The sequence below is a fragment of the Hydra vulgaris genome, chromosome 02 (assembly GCF_038396675.1).
Source record: "Hydra vulgaris chromosome 02, alternate assembly HydraT2T_AEP".
Classification (NCBI taxonomy): domain Eukaryota; kingdom Metazoa; phylum Cnidaria; class Hydrozoa; order Anthoathecata; family Hydridae; genus Hydra; species Hydra vulgaris.
The window spans coordinates 67,042,687-67,063,310 of NC_088921.1; the positions used below are offsets into that span (position 1 = coordinate 67,042,687).

General features: G+C 28.6%; 1 protein-coding gene and 1 long non-coding RNA gene across 3 annotated transcripts in view; both read right to left on the reverse strand.

Moving 5' to 3' along the window:
- Positions 1-11,614: 11,614 nt before the first annotated feature.
- Positions 11,615-12,070, reverse strand: LOC136076587 (uncharacterized). The gene is made up of 2 exons (XR_010636405.1): positions 11,763-12,070; positions 11,615-11,690 (listed from the first exon to the last, which is right to left on the reverse strand). It is a non-coding gene; the product is annotated as an uncharacterized LOC136076587 (long non-coding RNA).
- A 2,046-nt stretch (positions 12,071-14,116) lies between these two features.
- LOC100211403 (superkiller complex protein 2) overlaps positions 14,117-20,624 on the reverse strand; it is a 78,875-nt gene continuing 72,367 nt past the window's right edge. For both annotated transcript variants that reach the window (XM_065791755.1, XM_065791756.1), the window contains exons 24-26: positions 19,891-19,932; positions 19,529-19,709; positions 14,117-14,403 (exon numbers count right to left, since the gene is read on the reverse strand). In XM_065791755.1, coding sequence (XP_065647827.1) covers positions 14,243-14,403; positions 19,529-19,709; positions 19,891-19,932 — 384 coding nt within the window. In that variant the 3' untranslated portion in view covers positions 14,117-14,242. The remainder of the gene's footprint in view (positions 14,404-19,528; positions 19,710-19,890; positions 19,933-20,624) is intronic.

Sequence of the window (20,624 nt, forward strand, 5' to 3'; positions counted from 1 at the left end):
ATAATGCCGATAAATTGGTTACCGAGAAAGAATTAAAGGAAAAAATGCGAAGGACAGTGAAAATAAAATTATACTAAAATTATAAGTCATTGTTACAACATAAAAAAATTTAACCTTAATTCACCTACTATCAAATTAATTGCATCTATGACAATTGTATTCCGACAAAATGTTCTGATTTCGAAATACATTTTTTGTATTTGAAAAAACAGTGCTCTTAGTTACGGGAAAAGTTTTTATTTTTTTTATTTTTTTAACAATTTAAACAACAACTTATATTGATTTTAGTCAACTTTATTAAATTTCAACATGTAACTCAATTTACGTAAAGAGATTTTGTACTTTAAACTTTGAATGCAAATTTCTCAATTTAAACGCAGTGTTGTATACGACACTTGTATTCCGGGCTGACAATTTGTTGCTCAGGGTTTAAATGTCTAAAAATAATATTATTTTTTTTAAATTGTCAAGTTATTTAAACACCATGTCAAACTCAAATCACAAACATAAATCGGGAGCTCGAAAGAGAAAACTTAAAAATGAGATATGATCAAAAGAATCTCTTGATAGTCAATCAATAACCAAATTTTTCCGATATGGAAACAAAGATTCTTCTAATGGTAAAATTGAGGATTGCAGAGAACATAACTGTAGCATTAATGTCAGAGCTGAAAATCATTTTAGATTCAATAGGTAAAATCAGACAAAGGAAATGCGTGTGGATCCACTGCTTCTAATGGACAAGACACAAGAGAAAAGTCTAATGATGGTGTAGCAGAAAAAGCATTAAATGCAGATAATGCTTCTAATTCTAATAACACTGAGATAGTTCTTGATGACCCTAGTACATGGCCCAAATTGACTTCAGATGGAGAGCGCTAATGTATAGTAACATCTTAAAAAAGGAAATGGAATAGACAAACAATTACAACTCCAAATACAATGTGAGAGAAATAAGTGTGAAGCAATCCTGAAACGGATTATAGATGTCACATTATTTTTATCATCTAGAGGTTTAGCATTTCAAGGAGAGAACACAACAATTAGGGATGTTCATAATGGCAATTTCTTAGGGATCTTAGAATCGATTGGAACTTACAATGAAGTGAAACAGCAACATCTTGCCAAAGTACAACAAAGTCTGTTAGAATAGAAAAGTATGAAGGGAAAACCGCATTAATTGTCTTGGTATTCTCAAAATAAATTCATCAAGTTATGTTCAGTCAAAGTTCTACAAACTATTTTAGATTAAAAAAAAGAAACAATCTTTATGGGTTGATAATTGATGCAACTCCGGATATTTCACACACCGAAATGTTTTTATTTGAAGGTATATATCTCAATATACGGACACTAAAGTATTTGAAATACTAGCAACTATCGACAATAAGAACGTCGTCATACAAGCAAAGAAATATCCCTTGATGTTGTCAGTCTTTTTTTTGTTGGAAATTGAGCTTGTATTCCAATAACAAAAGTTGTTGCAGAAATGATAGGAATACAAGCTCAGTTTTCTACAAAAAAAAGTTCATTTACTAAACCAGATCAAGATTTCAAAACTTCTGTAGTTTACCCAGTGTTGGATTTTATAATTAATGATTTGAGCACACGATTTGAAGAAGCCAATTCAATATGTGATTTATTCTCACCCATTTTGAATTTGCAGAAATATGAGGATGCAGACCTAAATTTAAAAGCGGCCAAACTTGTAAATGCATACAAGAAAGATCTGTCAGAAGACTTAGTGAAATACTTCATTTGAAAAGTATTTACAAAACAGTTATTGGTATTGAAAGTTCTCCCCTTCGCAATATTATTTTGCGGGAAAAAAATTTTTTCCCGCAAAAAAAAATGGCCCTGTTTTAGAATGTGGGGGTCATGATTTCACGTTCTTTTAAAAATATTTTTTTAGCATTTTGCAAAATTTATATGTATTTTAAAACGGATTATGTATATATTTGCTTTTATATAAACACAGACAATATCTAAAGGTTTTGTCTTGATAAGGCTTGGTGATAAGACAGTTTATGTCTTCTTTTTACTCCGGCCTAAATTTATATATGTATTATGTATTTATTGTAAATTTATCAAACGGCAAACTTTCAAACAGGCAAATTATCAAACGGCAAAATAAAAGGAAGATTATTTGCATAATTTTAAGCAAAATATTTAAAACAAAATAAAAGATTTTTTTTTTTCTGTATGACATTTTGTAAGATTTTTAGAATTTTATAACATGAAATGAAATTGAAACTTAGGTTAAATTAAATGGAAATTTCACCACTTCTAATTTTTTGCGTGGAAGGACTGATTACAATGGCTTTAATTTAAATGTAGTTAAAGTTCAAACTACGTAACACTTATCCGAAAAAAAGGTTTTAAAACATTTTCAATGTTTTACATAAATCAGTTAAATTACTCACATTCTAACACTTTTCAAATATTCTTTCTCAATACATTCATTCGAATGTATTGAGAAAGAATATAAGGAACTAAAGAGACGAAAAATTTAATATAATTTCACAATATCAAATTAATTTGATATTGTGAAATTATATTAAATTTTTCGTCTCTTTAGTTCCTTAAATTCTTTTTAAAAGAATTAAATTCGATATAAAAAACTCATTTCGATTTCGAAACAAATGAAATACTTTTTTATTTTATTTAAAAATAAGTAACACACATTTTAGAGTAAAAACATCATGTTCAGTTTTCGAAAGCATGATTCAAGGTCCCATGTAGAAAAAGTTGTAAAAGAATACAAGAAAAAAAGTACACAGAAATAAGGCTTCGATAAAGTTCAAAATAAAGGCATCTTATGACTCTACGTCCGACCAAGTAGTTAAGGCATAGGTTAACAGCTTTACTTTTTTATTCACTATCTTATATTTATAATTTTGTTTCAAAACTGTAAAAAACAATTCCTTTTTAAAAGGAACATGCTACCAACAGCGTTGATGAACTCATGAGTTTAAGAAAGTCATCTTCCCTTTTAAATTTTTCAACGGTCTCTAAAGAAGAAGATGATAATCTGGTGAGTTTGGAACACATTCTTATTTTATGAAAAACCTGCAGATATTAAAAACATATCATTTAATATCTGCAGATTCTAAAAATATATCATTTAATTTCTTCAGAAATTAAAAACATACCACAATTCTTAAACACTTTTTTAATTTAGGATCAAGAGGCGATTCAACTAGTGATCAAGCAGTTAGAAACAACCCCGCTTTGTGGAAGAGGGTTTTATCTAAAGTCGAACGCGATCTAGTAATACTAAATGGACCACCTCAAAATCAGGCACTTTTTCTAGAGGTTTTTTAAAAAAAATTTCCTGCCTCCGTTTTTTACAAAACTTCTCTCAACGGAGAGAAGATTAACAAAGACTGGCTTATCTGGAGTGGAACTAAAAAAGTTTTTGTTTGTTTTCCCTGCTTTATATTTTAACAAAAGCATAATTTTGGCTCTGGATTTCAGACTTTCATCTTGATGTGGAATGGTTGAATAAAAGATAATTGGCGAAAGCTAGGAGAAAAGATTAAAAGCCACCAGTGTAATGTTCAACACAGAAGTCACTACATCGTCTGGAAATCAGCCTTTGAAGCCTTAAATAAAATCAGATCGGGATTGATTCAGAACTTAAAAAAGTCAATAAGAAATGGGGCATTTAAGTGGCATGAAATTTTACGCTGCATCCAAAACGTCACCTTTGAGCTGTTGGTGAAACACAATAAGACGCTTCAGTTCCATTTAGAAGAAGTTTCTCGACACCAAAAACAAGGAAAAAGAATGCAACGCACTATTTGAGCTGGAGAACTCAAAATAAGCTCATTATGGCATGTGGTAAAACTATTTTCGCTCCTACTATCGAAAAGGTTCACACAACCATTTATTTTTTACATTATTGTTGATAGAACTCCGGACGTGTCTCATGTGGAACAAATCACTTTTGTTCTTCGATTTGTCCGCCCAGGATCTGACAACCAATGAATAGAAAAAAAGCGTTTTCTGAAGGTAGAAAATCTGAAAAAAAAAAGGGTTCTGACATTCCAAAGCTGATTATAGACGTTTTGAATCAAAGCCGAGTTAAGAACTATTTTGGCAATATCCAACCGTTGTATAACTTTTTTAGTAGTAGTCCAATACGCTGGAAAATTTTGACTGAGGCGACTGGGCAGTCCCTTCACCAAACGTCCTAAACAAGATTGTGAGATAAAAGTGAGATAAGAGTGCTCATATAAAGACTGTCTAGCCATTGTTCTCTATCTCTTTCTTGTGATGAAGAAAAACTAAGAAAGAAAAATGCAAAGTTCTGGCAAATATCTACGTAAACGATGTAAAAGCAAAGTAGTTGATTAAAGAAATCCGTCAGCTAGATGTTCTAAAGCAATCAAATACTTTTGGACAAGTAAAATCTCTTTCTTCTAATAAGTTGCTTTTATGCAGAAAAATAGATCAATTTAATTTATTGACATACCTTGCACTCTATTATCTGTTTTACTAGTCCTCAATTGCTTTGCAAATAAATATTATCTTAATGAGAGGGTTAGAGTTTTAGTAGAGACCTAATTTTTGAGAAATGTCGACTAAGTTTAAAATTATTAATCTTGAGTGCTTACGTATTCAATTAGGTAAATCTGCGCATATAACACCATGAAGAGACGAATTTATTTCTTAGTAGTTAAGTTCAGAATTTTTCTTTCAAAATAAATAAACGGGGTATTATCATTATTATAAGTTTGCCGTTAAAAATAATTACCACTATTTGTAAAATATTTATTTATAAGTATTTGTAAAATATACTAATGGCGGGGGCAAGAAGAAGACAAAATAGTCTTATCGTCAAGCCCCTAATAATCCGAAATAATATAGCCATCAAAGGCATTAAAAATATTGTCAAATATAAATACAAAAAAATAAAAGAGAAAAAAAAAAAAGCAAATAAAATAATGAGTTTCAAAATTTATTTTCAATAATAAATTATTGTTATAATTAAATTGCTCCTAATAATACTACATCAAACCCTTTTTTTTGTCTTCAGAACCGTAAGCGTTAATTTATATATTTGGCAGTGGCTTGGCGTTTTTTGTTTTCAGAAGCGTAAACAAAAATTTGGTAATTTGGCTTATCACACAGCGATAACCATCGTATTGTTATCTAGGTCCTTTTGCACAACCTTTTGAACAATCTGGAAATGTATTATATTCAGTCTGGAAATGAGATTATACTGATTATATTCAGTGATATATAGCGAATAATATATTCATAATAATCAGTGATTATTTTTCAACAAATTAGATTCAGTGTGCGCAAGTGATTTATCTAGAAAACAATGGACATTATTGTTCGCATGAGTCAGCTGTTCGGAAGACACAGTAATTTGATTGATGCAAGCCGTAAACACCATAACAAAAGAAAATAACCATTAAAAAAAAAACGTTCTAATTTTTTCAATAGCGGTTTCTCTGTGACAAGACCTGATGGTCTTCTTTGAGTATCCGCGTTCTTTATATTTATTTTTATTCTTTATTTCTTAAGACATCGACCTTCATTTTGTTAAAAGTTAACATCCAACTAAAATAATAATCGGTCACATAAACATTAATTCAAATCAGAAATAAATTTGAACATTTAAAGGAAATATCTCTAGACAAAATTGATTTACTAATGATATCTGAATTTATAACTAAAATCGACCACTCCTTCCCATCAACACAATTACTGATTGAAGCTAAACCATATAGATTAGATCGATCATTCCAAACCATATAGATTAGACTGATCAAAACTCGGAGGTGGAATAGTACTATATGTTAGAGAAGACCCTCTAAGATACTAACAAAGACTAACGATGATAGCACTAATGATAGTAGTTATGATAGACATGATAGTTATGATAGTATGATGATAGATACTAATGCTATGAATGCTTCTTTGTAGAAATAAATTTAAGAAACAGAAATTAATTGATTGCCTGCTGCTATAATCCTAGAACCTCGTCAATCAATCAGTTTGTTATAAATCTTGGAAAAATTTTCGATTATTTTTCAGGAAAGTATGAATATTTAATTTTCATGGGCAATTTTGATCCTGAGATAAAAATAAATTTATGGAAGAGTTTTATATTATGTATAAATTAAAATCACTTATAAAAGTACCAACCTGTTTTAAAAATATATATCAACAAAAAGTGATTGAGCTCATCTTAACAAATACACCAAAATATTTCAGCCAATCGAATGCACCAAAATATTTCAGCCAATTGAATGCAATTAAATCATTTTATCCAACTTTCATAATCTTGTAATCTCAGTCTTGAGATATAATTTCCCTAAGCAAAAACGAAAAATAATTACACATACAGATGCTTCAAAAACTTTGATAACTAAAATTTTCAAAATGAACAAATAAAGGAAATAAATAAAAAAAAACATACAAAATTTGGATTTTTTTGGATTTAAAGATTCCGTATTAGTCACTTTGAATAACCATGCACCGCAAAAAAAAGGTATGTACAAAAAAACCAAGCAGTATTGATGAAAGAATTAAAAAAAGCTATAATGAATCTTTCTAGATTACTAAACCGTTATCGTTTGAATAAAACAGAGTCTAGTAAAAAAGCATACAACCGTCAAAGAAATTATTGTGTAGGACTCCTAAGAAATACTAAAAGTTATTATTTAGTTAGAGCCTTGCAGCCAACCTCCAACCATTATCACATCGTCGTAATGTTGCTTTTCTTTCTCTTTTCTACAAATAATATAATGGGCACTGCTCTAAAGAGCTAGCGTCTCTTGTGCCATCTACTAAAATTCATTCTCGTGTTACTCGTTATCCAAATAAGTCTCATCCTTTTTCTGTGACTGTTCCTTAGTGCTCCAAAAACGCTTATTCGTCTAGTTTTTTTCCTCGAACATCAGCTCTTTGGAATTCGCTTCCTTCATCTTGTTTTCCTGATTCATATAATTTGCAATCCTTTAAGTTGTCTGTCAATAGTTATCTTGCTCTACAATCTTCATCTTTTCTCTTTCAGTAACTTCCAACTTTAATTAGTGGCTGTTTGCAGCCTTGTTGAAAGCGAAGATATTTAAAAAAAAAAAAAAATTGAAAACCTTCAAACTTAAAATGGTACCGACAATAAACCTTTTGGAAAACAGTGAAGCCATGTTTTAAGGAGAACTCACATCTTAATGAAAAAATTGTTTTAGTGGAAAATGATTCTATAATATCAGGTGATAAATTGTGGCCGATTATGCCGTTGTGCATCAAACCAATCACTGAAACTATCAAAACACTTATCCATGACCCCGTAGAAAATTCAATATTTAAATGCAAATTGCATCCAAGTATTATTGCGATTAAGAATTTAATAAGAAATTCAATACCCTTTTCTTTCCAACATACAACCGTCAAAAAAGTTGAAAAATTTAACCATACTTTTAAACTAAATAAATCTGAAGGACAACAAAAGGACAATATACCAACTAGAATAATCAAAGATAGCATTACTATTTTTCTGATTTTACATGTAAAGACTATAACTACGCTATTTCAAACAACATTTTCCCAGACCTATTAAAAAATGCTGATGTTACTTCAATACACAAAAAAAGGTCTCCAAAGCAGACAAGAGCAACTACAGGCTAATCAGTATTCTATCCAACCTATCTAAAGTATATGAAAGACGTATGTATGAGGATATAGCTAGCTTCTTTGAAACAGTTTTATCTAGACATCAATACAGTTTTCGTAAAGGTTATAGTGCTCAACAATGACCGAAAAATGGAGAAAAACCTTAGATTACGACGGATGCTTTAGCGCTTTACTAACTGATCTCTCTAAAGCCTTTCCTTGCATATCTTATGCGTTACTAATCGCGAAACTAGATGCTTATGGTTTTAGATAAAACAGTATAATGTTTATGTCTTCCTACCTAATGAATAGAAAACAAAAAGTAAGAATAAATGATGAATTTAACTGTTACACTTATATTCTATACGGAGTTCCGCAAGGTTCGACTCTCGGATCTCTGTTATTTAACGTTTTTATATGTGATTTTTTTTTTTTCCTTCCTGACGTTGAAGTTGCTGGATATGCAGATGACAATACTCCTTACTGCACAATAAAAGAAGTTACTTCTGTAACTACCAACCTTCGAAAATCCGCAAATCAATTGTTAATATGGTTCAAAAATAATGGAATGAAGGCAAATCCTGAAAAATATCACTTTATCATTTGCAAACATAGTAATCTTGAAGTTATAATTTCTAATTTAACAATTAAAACATCCGAAAATGTTAAATTATTTGGAATAAAACTCAACAACAAACTTTCCTTCGAAGAGCTTGTGAACACTTTATGCAAATATGCCAGCAGAGAAGTAAACGCACTTTCAAGAATCGCATATGTCTTTCAAACAACGTAAACTTATACTTTCTGCATTTATAACTTCAAACTTCTCATATTGCCCACTTATATGGATGTTTCAGAGTAAGAAACTAAATAATCGAATAAATCTAACCCATGAGAGAGCTTTAAGAATTACCTGCAGAGACTATGAATCTGCATTTGAAAATCTCTTGCTAAATAGCGGTGCTTTATCTATACACAAGAAAATCCTACATTGTTTAGTCACTGAGATTTTCAAAGTAAAATTACAAATCGCACCTATATCTATGAATGAAGTTTTTAAGTTTCTTAAATATAATCTGAGATATAAAAAACCTCCATCAATATTCGTACAAAAAAATATGGATTGGATTCTCTATCTTACCTAGGACCAAAAATTTGAAAACAAATCCCGATAATTATAAAACATCTTGATCTGTGAAGGAATTTAAACTTAAAATAAAAAACTGGATTCCCAAGCAATGCCCATGCAAATTATGCATTAAAGATGTCGGATACATTAATCAACTAAAGTAAAATGAAATCTTTACATTTTTGATAGTTTTTGCCACTCTAATTGGCCTTTATAAATTACAAGTTAACCGATGAATACATTAATAACAATTCATTATTATTAATTTTTTTTTTTAATTTTGTTTTAATGTATTTGTCGAAATGTATTAATTTTATTTTAATGTATTATTTTTTTTTTTTAATTCTATTTTAATGAACCTATCGGTTATCTTATAATTTATATTTATAGCAATACTCATTTTTGAAGGATAAGTGTCAGTTGACTTAACTTAGCCAATTATAGAGCTATCAATGATACAACTAATTGTGTCAACTATAAATAAATTACAAATAAATAAATAAATTCCACAGGAACTAAAACAAAGACGCGACACTCTTATTTCATGTAGTTTTGATGACGGGGCCGATGAAAAAAAAAAAGCGAAACACTTCTATTATTAAACAATAATATAACTATTAAAAAAAAACATAATTAAACAATTTTATGACTCAATTATTTATCACTACTTACAAAAAAAAATTAAATTGTAGTGTTAAAATAAAACAGCTTTTTACAATGAAACTGTAAATTATCTATAAATAACTCTAAATTAACTGTAAATAATCATTTTTTAAAGACACTTTTAATGAATTAACTAATCATTATTTATCATAATATATTATATTCATATCGTAGTAATAAATATATAAATATAAATAAATTTTAAATCAAATAAATGTAAAACCATAAATACATTTCAAAACTTTATTAATTAGATCACCAACAAAAACTAAAAGATCCGACCACTAAGTATTGAGTTTCTTTCTTTTTCTGACTTCAATGTTTAATGGAGCAATATCAGATGAATCATCAAGGGTTGTAACACCTTTCAAGAAACAGTTAGTTATTGTTAAGACTTTTGTAATATCTATACTGTCTGTTTCTAAATCAAACGGTTGAATGTAAGAATAATAAGTATAGTTCCAGAAAAAATCATATTTCGATGATCTTCTAAGAGCAGTTTTTTTTATTAATTCTACCAATCCTTGTAGAGTGTTAACTAAAGCATGTTTTGTTTCTGGTGTAAAAGTATTATGAAGCTTAAATCCTTTTCCCTCTGACATCTTAGAAGTTGCATCAGCATATGCTAAAATTACTTTAAACCTAAGTTTGTCGAGTGTCTGGAAAAAAGACCTATTAATATCATTAAGTAAAACATCACAACCTTTCCGCTTTACATTTAGCATGTTCCATAATGAAACAATAGGTGCTAAAAAACAGGCAGCGTTCTCAAAATTAGCTAATCTCAATGCTGCAGCGTTTTTTTCATTAAATACAGCAACCATATTTGCAACATTTTGTCTATCAATCAAACTAGGGTACACTGACTTGCGTGAAAGCTTTGTAGTTTCGGCAACACACAGTTTCTGTCTGTTATATAATTGAACAATGTGAGACCAATCACCAGAGAGAGGTTGATTATTAATTTTTAAACTAATTGTTTGTGTTTTTTCTGTAAACCAATTGTTTCTTATACTTTTAAACAAGTGAACTGGGTCGTGTAGCATAATAACTGGTTTTTCTTTTTCTATAAAAACTTGCCTTGGAAAACTCTTACTAACAACAAAACTTTGGTAAACACTTCGATTTGTGGGATGGTTATCTGATAAGAGACACAAAAATTCTCCTCCTGCATCAATTATTTGTTTATTTATGTTTATGATCAAATCGCGAAGAAAGTGTGCTGACAGTTTGAATATTAGTACAATTCTACAAACAAAAGAAGGTTTACCAAACATAGGTTTAATCATAAAGACTAATAATGTTTTTGCAATTTTAGTGGTATTGTCCTCACTATATCCAATGAGGTGTCCTCCTCTGAAACTAACACTTGGTTTAATATACATCTCATTAAAAAGGTTGGTTGGTTTAATATACATCTCATTAAAAGGTTTAATGGTTGGTTTAATGTACATCTCATTAAGAAGAAGGCAGCAACGTTTTTCAGAACTATTAAAATTTTCAAAAACAACTTTATTGTATCATTACATTCTTTTTCATTTCCAACTTCTCCTACTCTTCCTAATTTTGAAATGAGAGTCTTTGGACTGGCAAACAAAACAGATTTCTTAAATGTCGATAACAACATATGGAGGACAAAGCGACGTCTATTTGGAGAATTAGAGGTGAGACGTAGTTGTTCAAGTGAGGAAAGAAATTTAATCAGAAGCGTCACTGTATGTATTTTTAATTTGATTAACCAAACTTAATACCTCATCTTATATTTCAGGACTAGAGGTACAAACTCTTTTGACAAAAGCTTTAAGCTGTGACCACCGAGTAAGACAATGAGAAAAACTGAGCAGGTCATACCAGTTAACTTTTGTATGTCTACAATAAATATTAACTTGACGTGAATAATAATTTATTTCAACAGAAAATATTGTTTTGGACAGACATTATCGAGAAACATCAAATAATATGACTTTTGAATTTTCAAAGGACGCAAAGTATTGAGGATATCTAAAATAGATTTAATATCAAGTAAACTTTAAATCAAAACAAACAAATATCATAAAACAAGGAAAAAATCATTAATGTTGCCTTTCTTTTATTTCAGACAGCATTATTTCAACATCATAAAATTTAATTAAATTTTATCACGTATTGCATTTCATGATGTTAAAGAAATTTTATTTATATTTGTAGATCTTGGTTGTGTTGAGGCTGTTTGGCGCACCATTGAAGATGTGCATCCAGGAAAAATAGATGGGGGATCAATAGGAACCTAAAAAAAAGGCATTAATAAAAATTAGTCATTGTTAGATTTATCAATAAAAACAAATTTAAGGATGCTTACCTCAAACTTTGATCGAGGAGGCTTGTACATTTTGCAACCTGGCGGCCAGCGTTTTTTACACACACCCATAATTATAATTACTTTTTCAAAAGTATTTTAAATAGATGACAACCAATATTGTAACTTTAGTGTGTCACTTGGAAACGTGTAAACATGAAGTTTTTCTTCTGAAGTTGATGTTAAATAATTTGAGGTACAGTTAACTATTGAACATTTACTTTGCATGATTATAACTAATAATAGTGACACCATTATTATTAATTATAAATATGACATAACATTTTGTAACATTTGATAGTTTCATAACTTAAAATAAATTACTTAAATTACAAACTACTTAATACAATTTTTTAATTTTACTACTTTAAAAAATCAAAAACCTCCAGATTTTTCAATAAAACTAGCAACCTTTTTAAAAAAAAATGTTGTTTTTTTTTGAAAAATGTTGTAAATATCTCCCATATTTCTATTGCATTAATCTATATTTTATTAGTACGATACTGATAAAATATATATACATTGTTCGTGTAATATAAGTTTATATCACTTTAATGTAATCTAAATTGTGAATATTATTAGATTAATGTAAGTTTTTCATAACTTCTTTGTTAAATCAAACTAGCATCGCCATTTACAATTACATTTATCGGCCCTGTCGCCGTTTTAGCATCGATTTGAAGTTTTGCGTTCCATTGTTTTAGTAGTCCCTGAAATTCCAATAGCTCGTAGTCTCTGTAATCATAGCGAATGCTGTATCAGACATCATAGCGAATGCTGTATTAGTTATTCTGCATAAGAAGCATCACGATTCTACGGGAGAAAACAAATGAAAACCGTAAATATTTACGGAGAAAATGCTGTCTCTTTGCTACCTGACTTTCTCGTTGAATCGACAGCGAATTTTAAAACTGTATACTTGACTTTAAAAGTTGTTGCACTTTATATCTTGAGTTTTAAGACCGCAAGCGTTGAAAGTTTTTGTTAGCCGGCTAATTTTTATTTTTGTGATGCCCTGTACTACGCACAATTTGAAACATAGAATCAGTAAATTCAGTTCATGGACGATTTTTGTTCCATTTTTTTAAAACTGTTCATGTCTAAGTACAGTTAACAACTTTTAACTATTATTACTAATATTAATATTGTTATTATTACTATAGTAACTATTATTGTTATTATTAGTCTATTGTTATAATATTATTTATTTTTATTACTGTCATTATTGTTGTGGTTATATTATTATAGTATAACTTTTTATAATTACTACTATTATTGATATTTATATTATATTTACTGTTGCTATTATCACTATTTTTATTATTATTGAATTTGACAGGTGTTTACTTCATATTAGTACTCATTACTATTTGTAAATATCCTTGCTGTAATAACTTTTATTCAGAAAATATATTTGATTTTGATTTAAGTCACATTTTACATGTTTTGAGAAAAATAAAAACTAATTACCAGGCAAAGTATTTTATAAATCTCAATAATTTTGTGATTGTAAATAAAGATAACAAACAATTTTTTAATTCATACTAACGTAGTTAGATTTGTACCTTTTTCAATAAAAAATTCGAATGTTGAAAAAAACTATATTACGGGTAAAATGGACTTAAAAAACATACGTGTAAAATGGACATAAAAAACACTCTTCAATTAGCAATTTTTAGAAAAACACTCTTGCATTGCTAAAGGGGTCAAGTTATTGTCTTCAAATATCCAAAGAATTTAAAAACTTGCGCATGCTCAGAATTTCAATTATTTAGAATAAAATCCCAGCGAGCAAAAAAACGTCCACTGGACATCTTAAGGACATCCTACATACTTGTAAAGTCTATAAGACGTCGTACATAAGATGTCTGTGCCTGCTTGGATCTATGTTCCACACCAAATCGGTTTTTTAACAAAGCAGTTCTACCCTGAGTATGGTTTGGTGTTAAAACTCAGCGTAAGTTAAGTTTCACTTGGGCACAATGGTCAGAAATACCATTAGATCCGTTGTAGTGGATACCGATTGGTACAAACAGTTTTGAGATATTTATATGGGTAAATATTTAGTAAATACCCTTAAAATATTTGCAGTTTATCATCAACAAAAAATATATTAAAATATCTACGAATGTCAATAGTTTTTTAAATCTAAAAATTGTTTTAGAAGGAGAGAAGGGATTAGAAGGGAGAGAAGGGATTAGAAGGGAGAGAAGGTATTAGAAGGGAGAGAAGGGATTAGAAGGGAGAGAAGGGATTAGAAGGGAGAGAAGGGATTAGAAGGGATTGGAAGGGAGAGAAGGGATTAGAAGGAGAGAATAAAGAATCTAAAACAAAATATCAACATAAAAACAAAACAAACAGATTATCTAAAATATTCATAAAAGCTTAAAATATCACATAATTATAATATATAATTGTAACAACTATATTAACTACAATAGAAATAAGTTATAAAAATACAAAACTTAATTTAGTGTTAAATTCTAAGACGTGTAAAGACTTGCAGCAAATACTACATCTCGTCGAATTAAACTCATTCCTTCCTCCATTTTATCGCAAAGTGCTTGAACGCCGATCACATGAGCAGCTTTTCGCACATCTCGACAGGTTTCGTCCAATCTTTGAATGCACCGCACAATATTTCCTGGAATTAAATTCAAATTTGAAATCAACTTTTATCAACAAGAAATGTAACAATTTTTTTTTTAATAAATAATAAGTAACGCACTTAATAATGAAGTGTATTATTATATATAAAACTGATTTCATTACTAAAATTTATGAGTAACAATCCTTCAAAAAATATAAAGGACCGATCTCACAATTTTTACGAGCTAATAGAGGACCTTAAACCTTTTATGAGCTAGAGTAAGCACGTGTTGCAACTGCCATAGGAATAATCTTTAAAAAGTAACAAAACTTTGGAAAATAAATAGTATCGTAATTCATTCAACAGTTATTATTGTACATACTACGTAATTAGATACAGGTGAGATTACGTAACTATCTAATTACATATTAGAGATGGGAATCGAACTCTTTTTTTAAAGTTCGAGCCCAGTTCGGTCAGGTTAAATCTAATGTTCGAGTTCGGTTCGGTTTGGTCTTAAGCTCAGTTTGGGTTCGGGTTGGTTCGGTAATAACTAAAGTTTAGGTTCGGTTCGTTTCGGTATCAACCCAACAAAACTTTTAAAAGGAAACCAAAAAAATACATATCTAAGTTCAAAAAAGTAAACTTTTCAATTATTTTGGGTTACAATGATTGTTTATTTTGAGATAACTTGTATAGCAACGGTTGCTAAGGGGCATATTTTCTAGATTACCTTTTGTTGTTTGAACTAATTTATTAAAGAAAATATATTTATCCTGATGGCTAGTATAACCAATTATAGAATAATTTATTTTTTTGATAATTAGATTTTTTTATTTTCATCTTTATTTGCATTTTTTAAAAAATTAAAAAATTTACTTTTGTGCTCATTGTTTCCCAAAAATTTTTAAGATGTTGTTGACAAAACGCTTTGAAATTTTTAAGATGTTGTTGACAAAACGCTTTGAAATTTTTAAGATGTTGTTGACAAAACGCTTTGAAATTTTTAAGATTTCGTTGACAAAACGCTTTGAAATTTTCCCAAAAGGTTTTAGAATGGGTATGACTACAATTTGAACCTCAATCAAACATTTAAATCTAGTAGAACTTTTTTTTTAGATCAATTTTGGGGCAAATAATTGTGAATGTTGTCCTAGATGCATTATAACTAAAAGTAGAACTAATTTCCAATATTGGTTCAGATTCAAATATTGATTCAAAGATTCCAATATTGGTTCAGATGTCCTTTTATCAATATACCCCGAAAATTTCAGTTCAGAAACTTTATTAGTTCCAGAGAATTTTAATCTTTTAATCTTTTTTGAAGGAGACAGTTGATTTGAATGACTGCATTCACTAAAGTTGTCCATAACTGTACTGCCTGAGTCCTTGCATATCACCTGAGGTGTTAAAGAAGTTATAATTTTGTCTACCGTACTACGCATTTTTGAATAAACAAAACTGCAATCTTCTGCATTGACTGCAGTGTTGATAGCTTATGCAAAGGATGAATAATAATTTTTAATCAAGCTGGACAGAAAAGCTGCCTTCAAATTACGCATACTGTCGCTGTCTGAACCATTGATCTTACAAATTGACCGTAAACAAAATAGTATTTTGTTTAATAGTATAACAAAATAGTATTATGTTATGTATTGTAGACTTATTTTATGTGTTAGGTTATGATAATTATGTTATATTATGTATTATAATTATACATAATTGTACATATAGTATATATATATATATATATATATATATATATATATATATATATATATATATATATATATATATATATATATATATATATATATATATGTATATGTACACACACACACACACACACACACACACACACACACACACACACACACGCACACGCACACGCACACGCACACACACACATATATATACGTTTTATGTTATGTATTGTAGACCTATGTTAAGTATTAGATTATGCATTATGTTATGTAAATCTCTTTTCAGTTTAGTAAGGGTAAGGACAGTTTGTTTGGTTTGCCCTCAACAATTTCAAAGTTCAGGTTTAGTTCAATTCTTTAACAAGTAAAGTTTGGGTTTGGTTCAGTTTGGTGGTATTTAAGGTTTTAGTTCAGTTCGTTTGGTTCGGGTTCAGTTCGTTTCCCATCTCTATTACACATAGATATTAATTTATTAGTTTTTTAATTAAATACAAGTATTATTACAAGTATGTATAAAAAAGGTCTTTGGGGAGCCATTCTAAAGCTAGAAACGTCAATGATCGCTGACAAGCCTCCCTGGTCAGTCTGGAACCATTAATTATATAGAACGATTGTGACTAATACAATTACTTAGGTGCATAACACCTGTACATTTTTTATTACATTTCAATATTCAGATAAGAAATCGGGGACGCTTAGTTACGAATACGATATTTAGGTAATTGCAATGCTGTCATTTTTATAGAGCAAAACGCTGGGAGATTTATTGTGAGTTGATTTTTATCAAAAAATTGATTGCAATTTGATGTGATTTTTTATCTCTTTTTATTGCATAATCAAAAAACTTACTTTGTATGCAACTTTTTATTAAAGTTCTTAAACATGTTGGATGTTTAATATTATATAACACATGAAGTTATAGTTTCATAATATAGCATACTGTGTTTTTTTTTTTACATCTTATTGAATATTAGGAGAAATTTAATACTAATGTCTACAGAATTCATTTTGATTCATGTGAAGTAGCCTACTCGAGCCTCCTGTAGCCCACTACAGTCGAGAAGGCTACTTCATCTGTGGTTCCAACCCTTCCTCAACTCTATAGCATCAGAACATGAACCTTGACAAGTAATGCCGCTGTGCGGATAGAAGTTGAGTGCGGTACTACCAGGGATGTGGTGGGAATTAAAATCAGAACTTCTCTAAAATGAAATAATTATCTTTTCACTTATACTTTGATGGTTTGTTTATATCATACAAGTAACAAAATTAAAAACATTAGAACAGCATGAAGTTTGATGTTGGATGGCAAAAGCAGTAGATAGTTATAAATTAGTATAAATGTGTTCTGAAAAAACTTTATTTTGATAAGATAACCATTGATCTCTCCCTTTATCGCACCGAGGCTCTTTGGTTTAAGAAATATCATTTAGTTGGAAAATTGAGCAAAATCGTTTTTCTAATACTCTAGCAACTTTCAGTGCTAAACTAGATATCACACTTGCTGCACCAGAAGCAGTTTATGCCAAGCAGTGTGAATGTCTGTTTGTTTGTTTTTTATGGCATACACTTTGGAACTAAGACTAAGAATGAATCTTATTTTAGTATCTAAATATTAATACTAAATAATTTATTATATTAATAGATTTTTAATGCTTTTAAAAACACTATAAACTTTATGAAGGTTACATGTACAAAGCTCAAGAAAAATATTGTCCGATTTTTTCTTTAGGTCCAATGATAGCTTTATTTCAAAGGCTTTGATAACATTTGGTTCATTAACTTTAACATGTAAAAGATATGAAGAGTCTAACTCTAAGTGAGTTTTAAATTTTCCATCTTAATGCTTTTTTAGCTTAGCTGTTGTCTCATCAAACTTAAAAGTAGATGGTGTTTTTTCAAAATCAGATTTAACATACTTTTAACATAACTAGCAATGAAAAAACTGCATTTGATATTGAACTTTTGATTCACCTTACTTAAAATGCTTTGCCACAACAGAATCAGGAAACATTGAGCTAAATCTTTTATTATCATTTTCTGTTGACTTAAAAGTTTGCATAATTTCATCACATACTGAAATTATGTCTCATGCGAGAAACTTGGTCATCTATATGGACATTCGAACATCAAACATCAGAATGACTGACTGATCCATTAAACTGCTTTTGATTGTTAGATATTTTACAAAGACCTTTGCTAATGTTTTTTCTCTTTATCATGTTTTACAAATTGATTAACACAACTGGAAGATATACTAAAAGATATCTTACAATAATTGCAATAAGCTAAACCAAATTGTGATTCACAGCTGAAACTCACTTGAATTTGCTTTTATATATTTTTATATTTACATATTTTTAGTGAATATAAAACCTTAAAAATATAAATTTTAAAATAATTTAACTAGTATATTTTCAAACAGAAACAGATTTTAAATAGATGAAATAGCATGAAATCGTTATGATTAATAAATAAAACATAAATAATAAATCTTATTAATTTATTTAATAGCCAATTTTTAATACAAAAATTGGCTATTAAATAAAAGTGTCAACTGATTTTATAAAAAAAATTTTGAAAAACTTAATTTAAAAATTTTCACTATTTTTTTAATAACTATTTAACAAAAATGCTTTTACATGCTTTGCATGCCCATATAAATAGTTGCATGCTTTGTATGCCAAGTGGGAACCCTATAGGCATGTAACCTTCAAGCATCAGTAACTAATTTTGAAATTTACTTCCAAGTGTTTCGTTCAATATGTTGCAAACTTCTTTTTTGTTTTTGTTAAAATGTAAGGACTTTTTGGGCTTTTTTTCTTTTTTCTGGAAAGGTTAAAAAAGCCAAATTTGATTGAATAATATAAATTTCTAAACTAATTTAGTTTCATTAATAGTTTACATATTTTATTAGTTTAAAGTTTGTTTCAAAAATGAAAAGCAGTCATTTCTCCCACACTATCTACAAAAAACCTTAACATTATGCACTTTTAACAATCTATAAAAAACTGAAACATGCAAATTTTACTACCTATAAAAACCAAAACATAATGCAACTTTTACTATCTATAAAAACCGAAACATTATGCAACCTTTACTATCTATAAAAAACTGAAATATTACGCAACTTTTATTATCTATAAAACCTAAACATTAAGCAACTTACACTATCTATAAACTATATTAATAATTATAAAATATTATAATATTTAAAATATCTATAAAAGAACCTTAAACATTATGCATTTATTATATCATTTAAACTACTAAACTTAATATACCGGTAAATTTATTGAAATGAAAATCAACTATTTACAGGTAAACCAGTACCTATCCCTATTAAGTTTATCCCTATGAGCTATAGGTAAACCAGTCCCTATCCCTATGAGCTAGTTGCAGAAAGAGCACAACTATAAGTAAACATAGTTGCAGCTTGGGATATAAAACTTGACTTGTAAAACTTATTTCTTTACCTTCAGAGACATCTGTGAGGTTCATTATATCTTTGAAAGACATTCCACGTGCCCACTCATACACAACTTCTACCAAGCCAAAGTGTAACTCTTCGATGAATTCTTCTACTGTCACGTTAAGACCTTGCTTTTTCTGACAAACAGCAACAGTTTTAGCAATTTGCTTCACAGTATTAACCACCTGAATTCAATACAAACAAAATTAAAAAAAACTTCAGTAAAAAATTTCAGTAGCACAAAACTGCTTTATTTACATCACGCACTTAAGTATATATTTTTTAACATCTTGCATCAAACTGTTTGTAAGGGATTTGAAATCAAAAAATTGTACAATAGAAAAGTAAAAAATGAATATTCATAACCTTCTGCAAGTTGTCGGTGAGGGTTGGTGGAGATGATTGTTTCTTAAAGAAACCAAAAGTATCTTTTAATTTTTATTTTAAATTTTTGTTAAATAAAATAAATAAAAAATAATAAAGTTATAGACATGAATATAACAATTACAATAATAATAATAAAAAAATATATAAATAAACAAAAACAACAATAATAAAATTATACTAAAACTATAAATAATTATTTAAAAATGTAAAAAAATAAATAAGGCCTAAAAAATAAAGATAAAAAACATATCATCATGATCATTTCACAATCATTTTTAATCATTTTTTCATGTTGTGAAAAAAAAAATCACTATTGTTTCTCTTGCATCACAACAAAACAAACAAAACTACTTTCTAATTAAAAAAAAATAAAGATAATATCTTCAATAAATCAGAATTTTTCTTTTTAATTTGATGTATAAAGAAAAATGGCAATTTTTTTTTAAAATTTCTCAAAACATGAAAAAATGATTTAGGTGATTGTGAAATGATAATGACATTATAGTTAAAATAACATAAAAATTTAGGAGTATGTATGATAATAAAAATAAATATAAACAATAATAAATTTAAATTAAAACTATAAATTAAAATAATATTTTAATTATAATATTTGAAAAAAAGGAAAGATTTGAAAAATAATCAAAAACAAAAACTAAGAAAAAACATTAAAAATAGTTTTTAAAATTTAGATTTAAAATTTTTAGATTGAT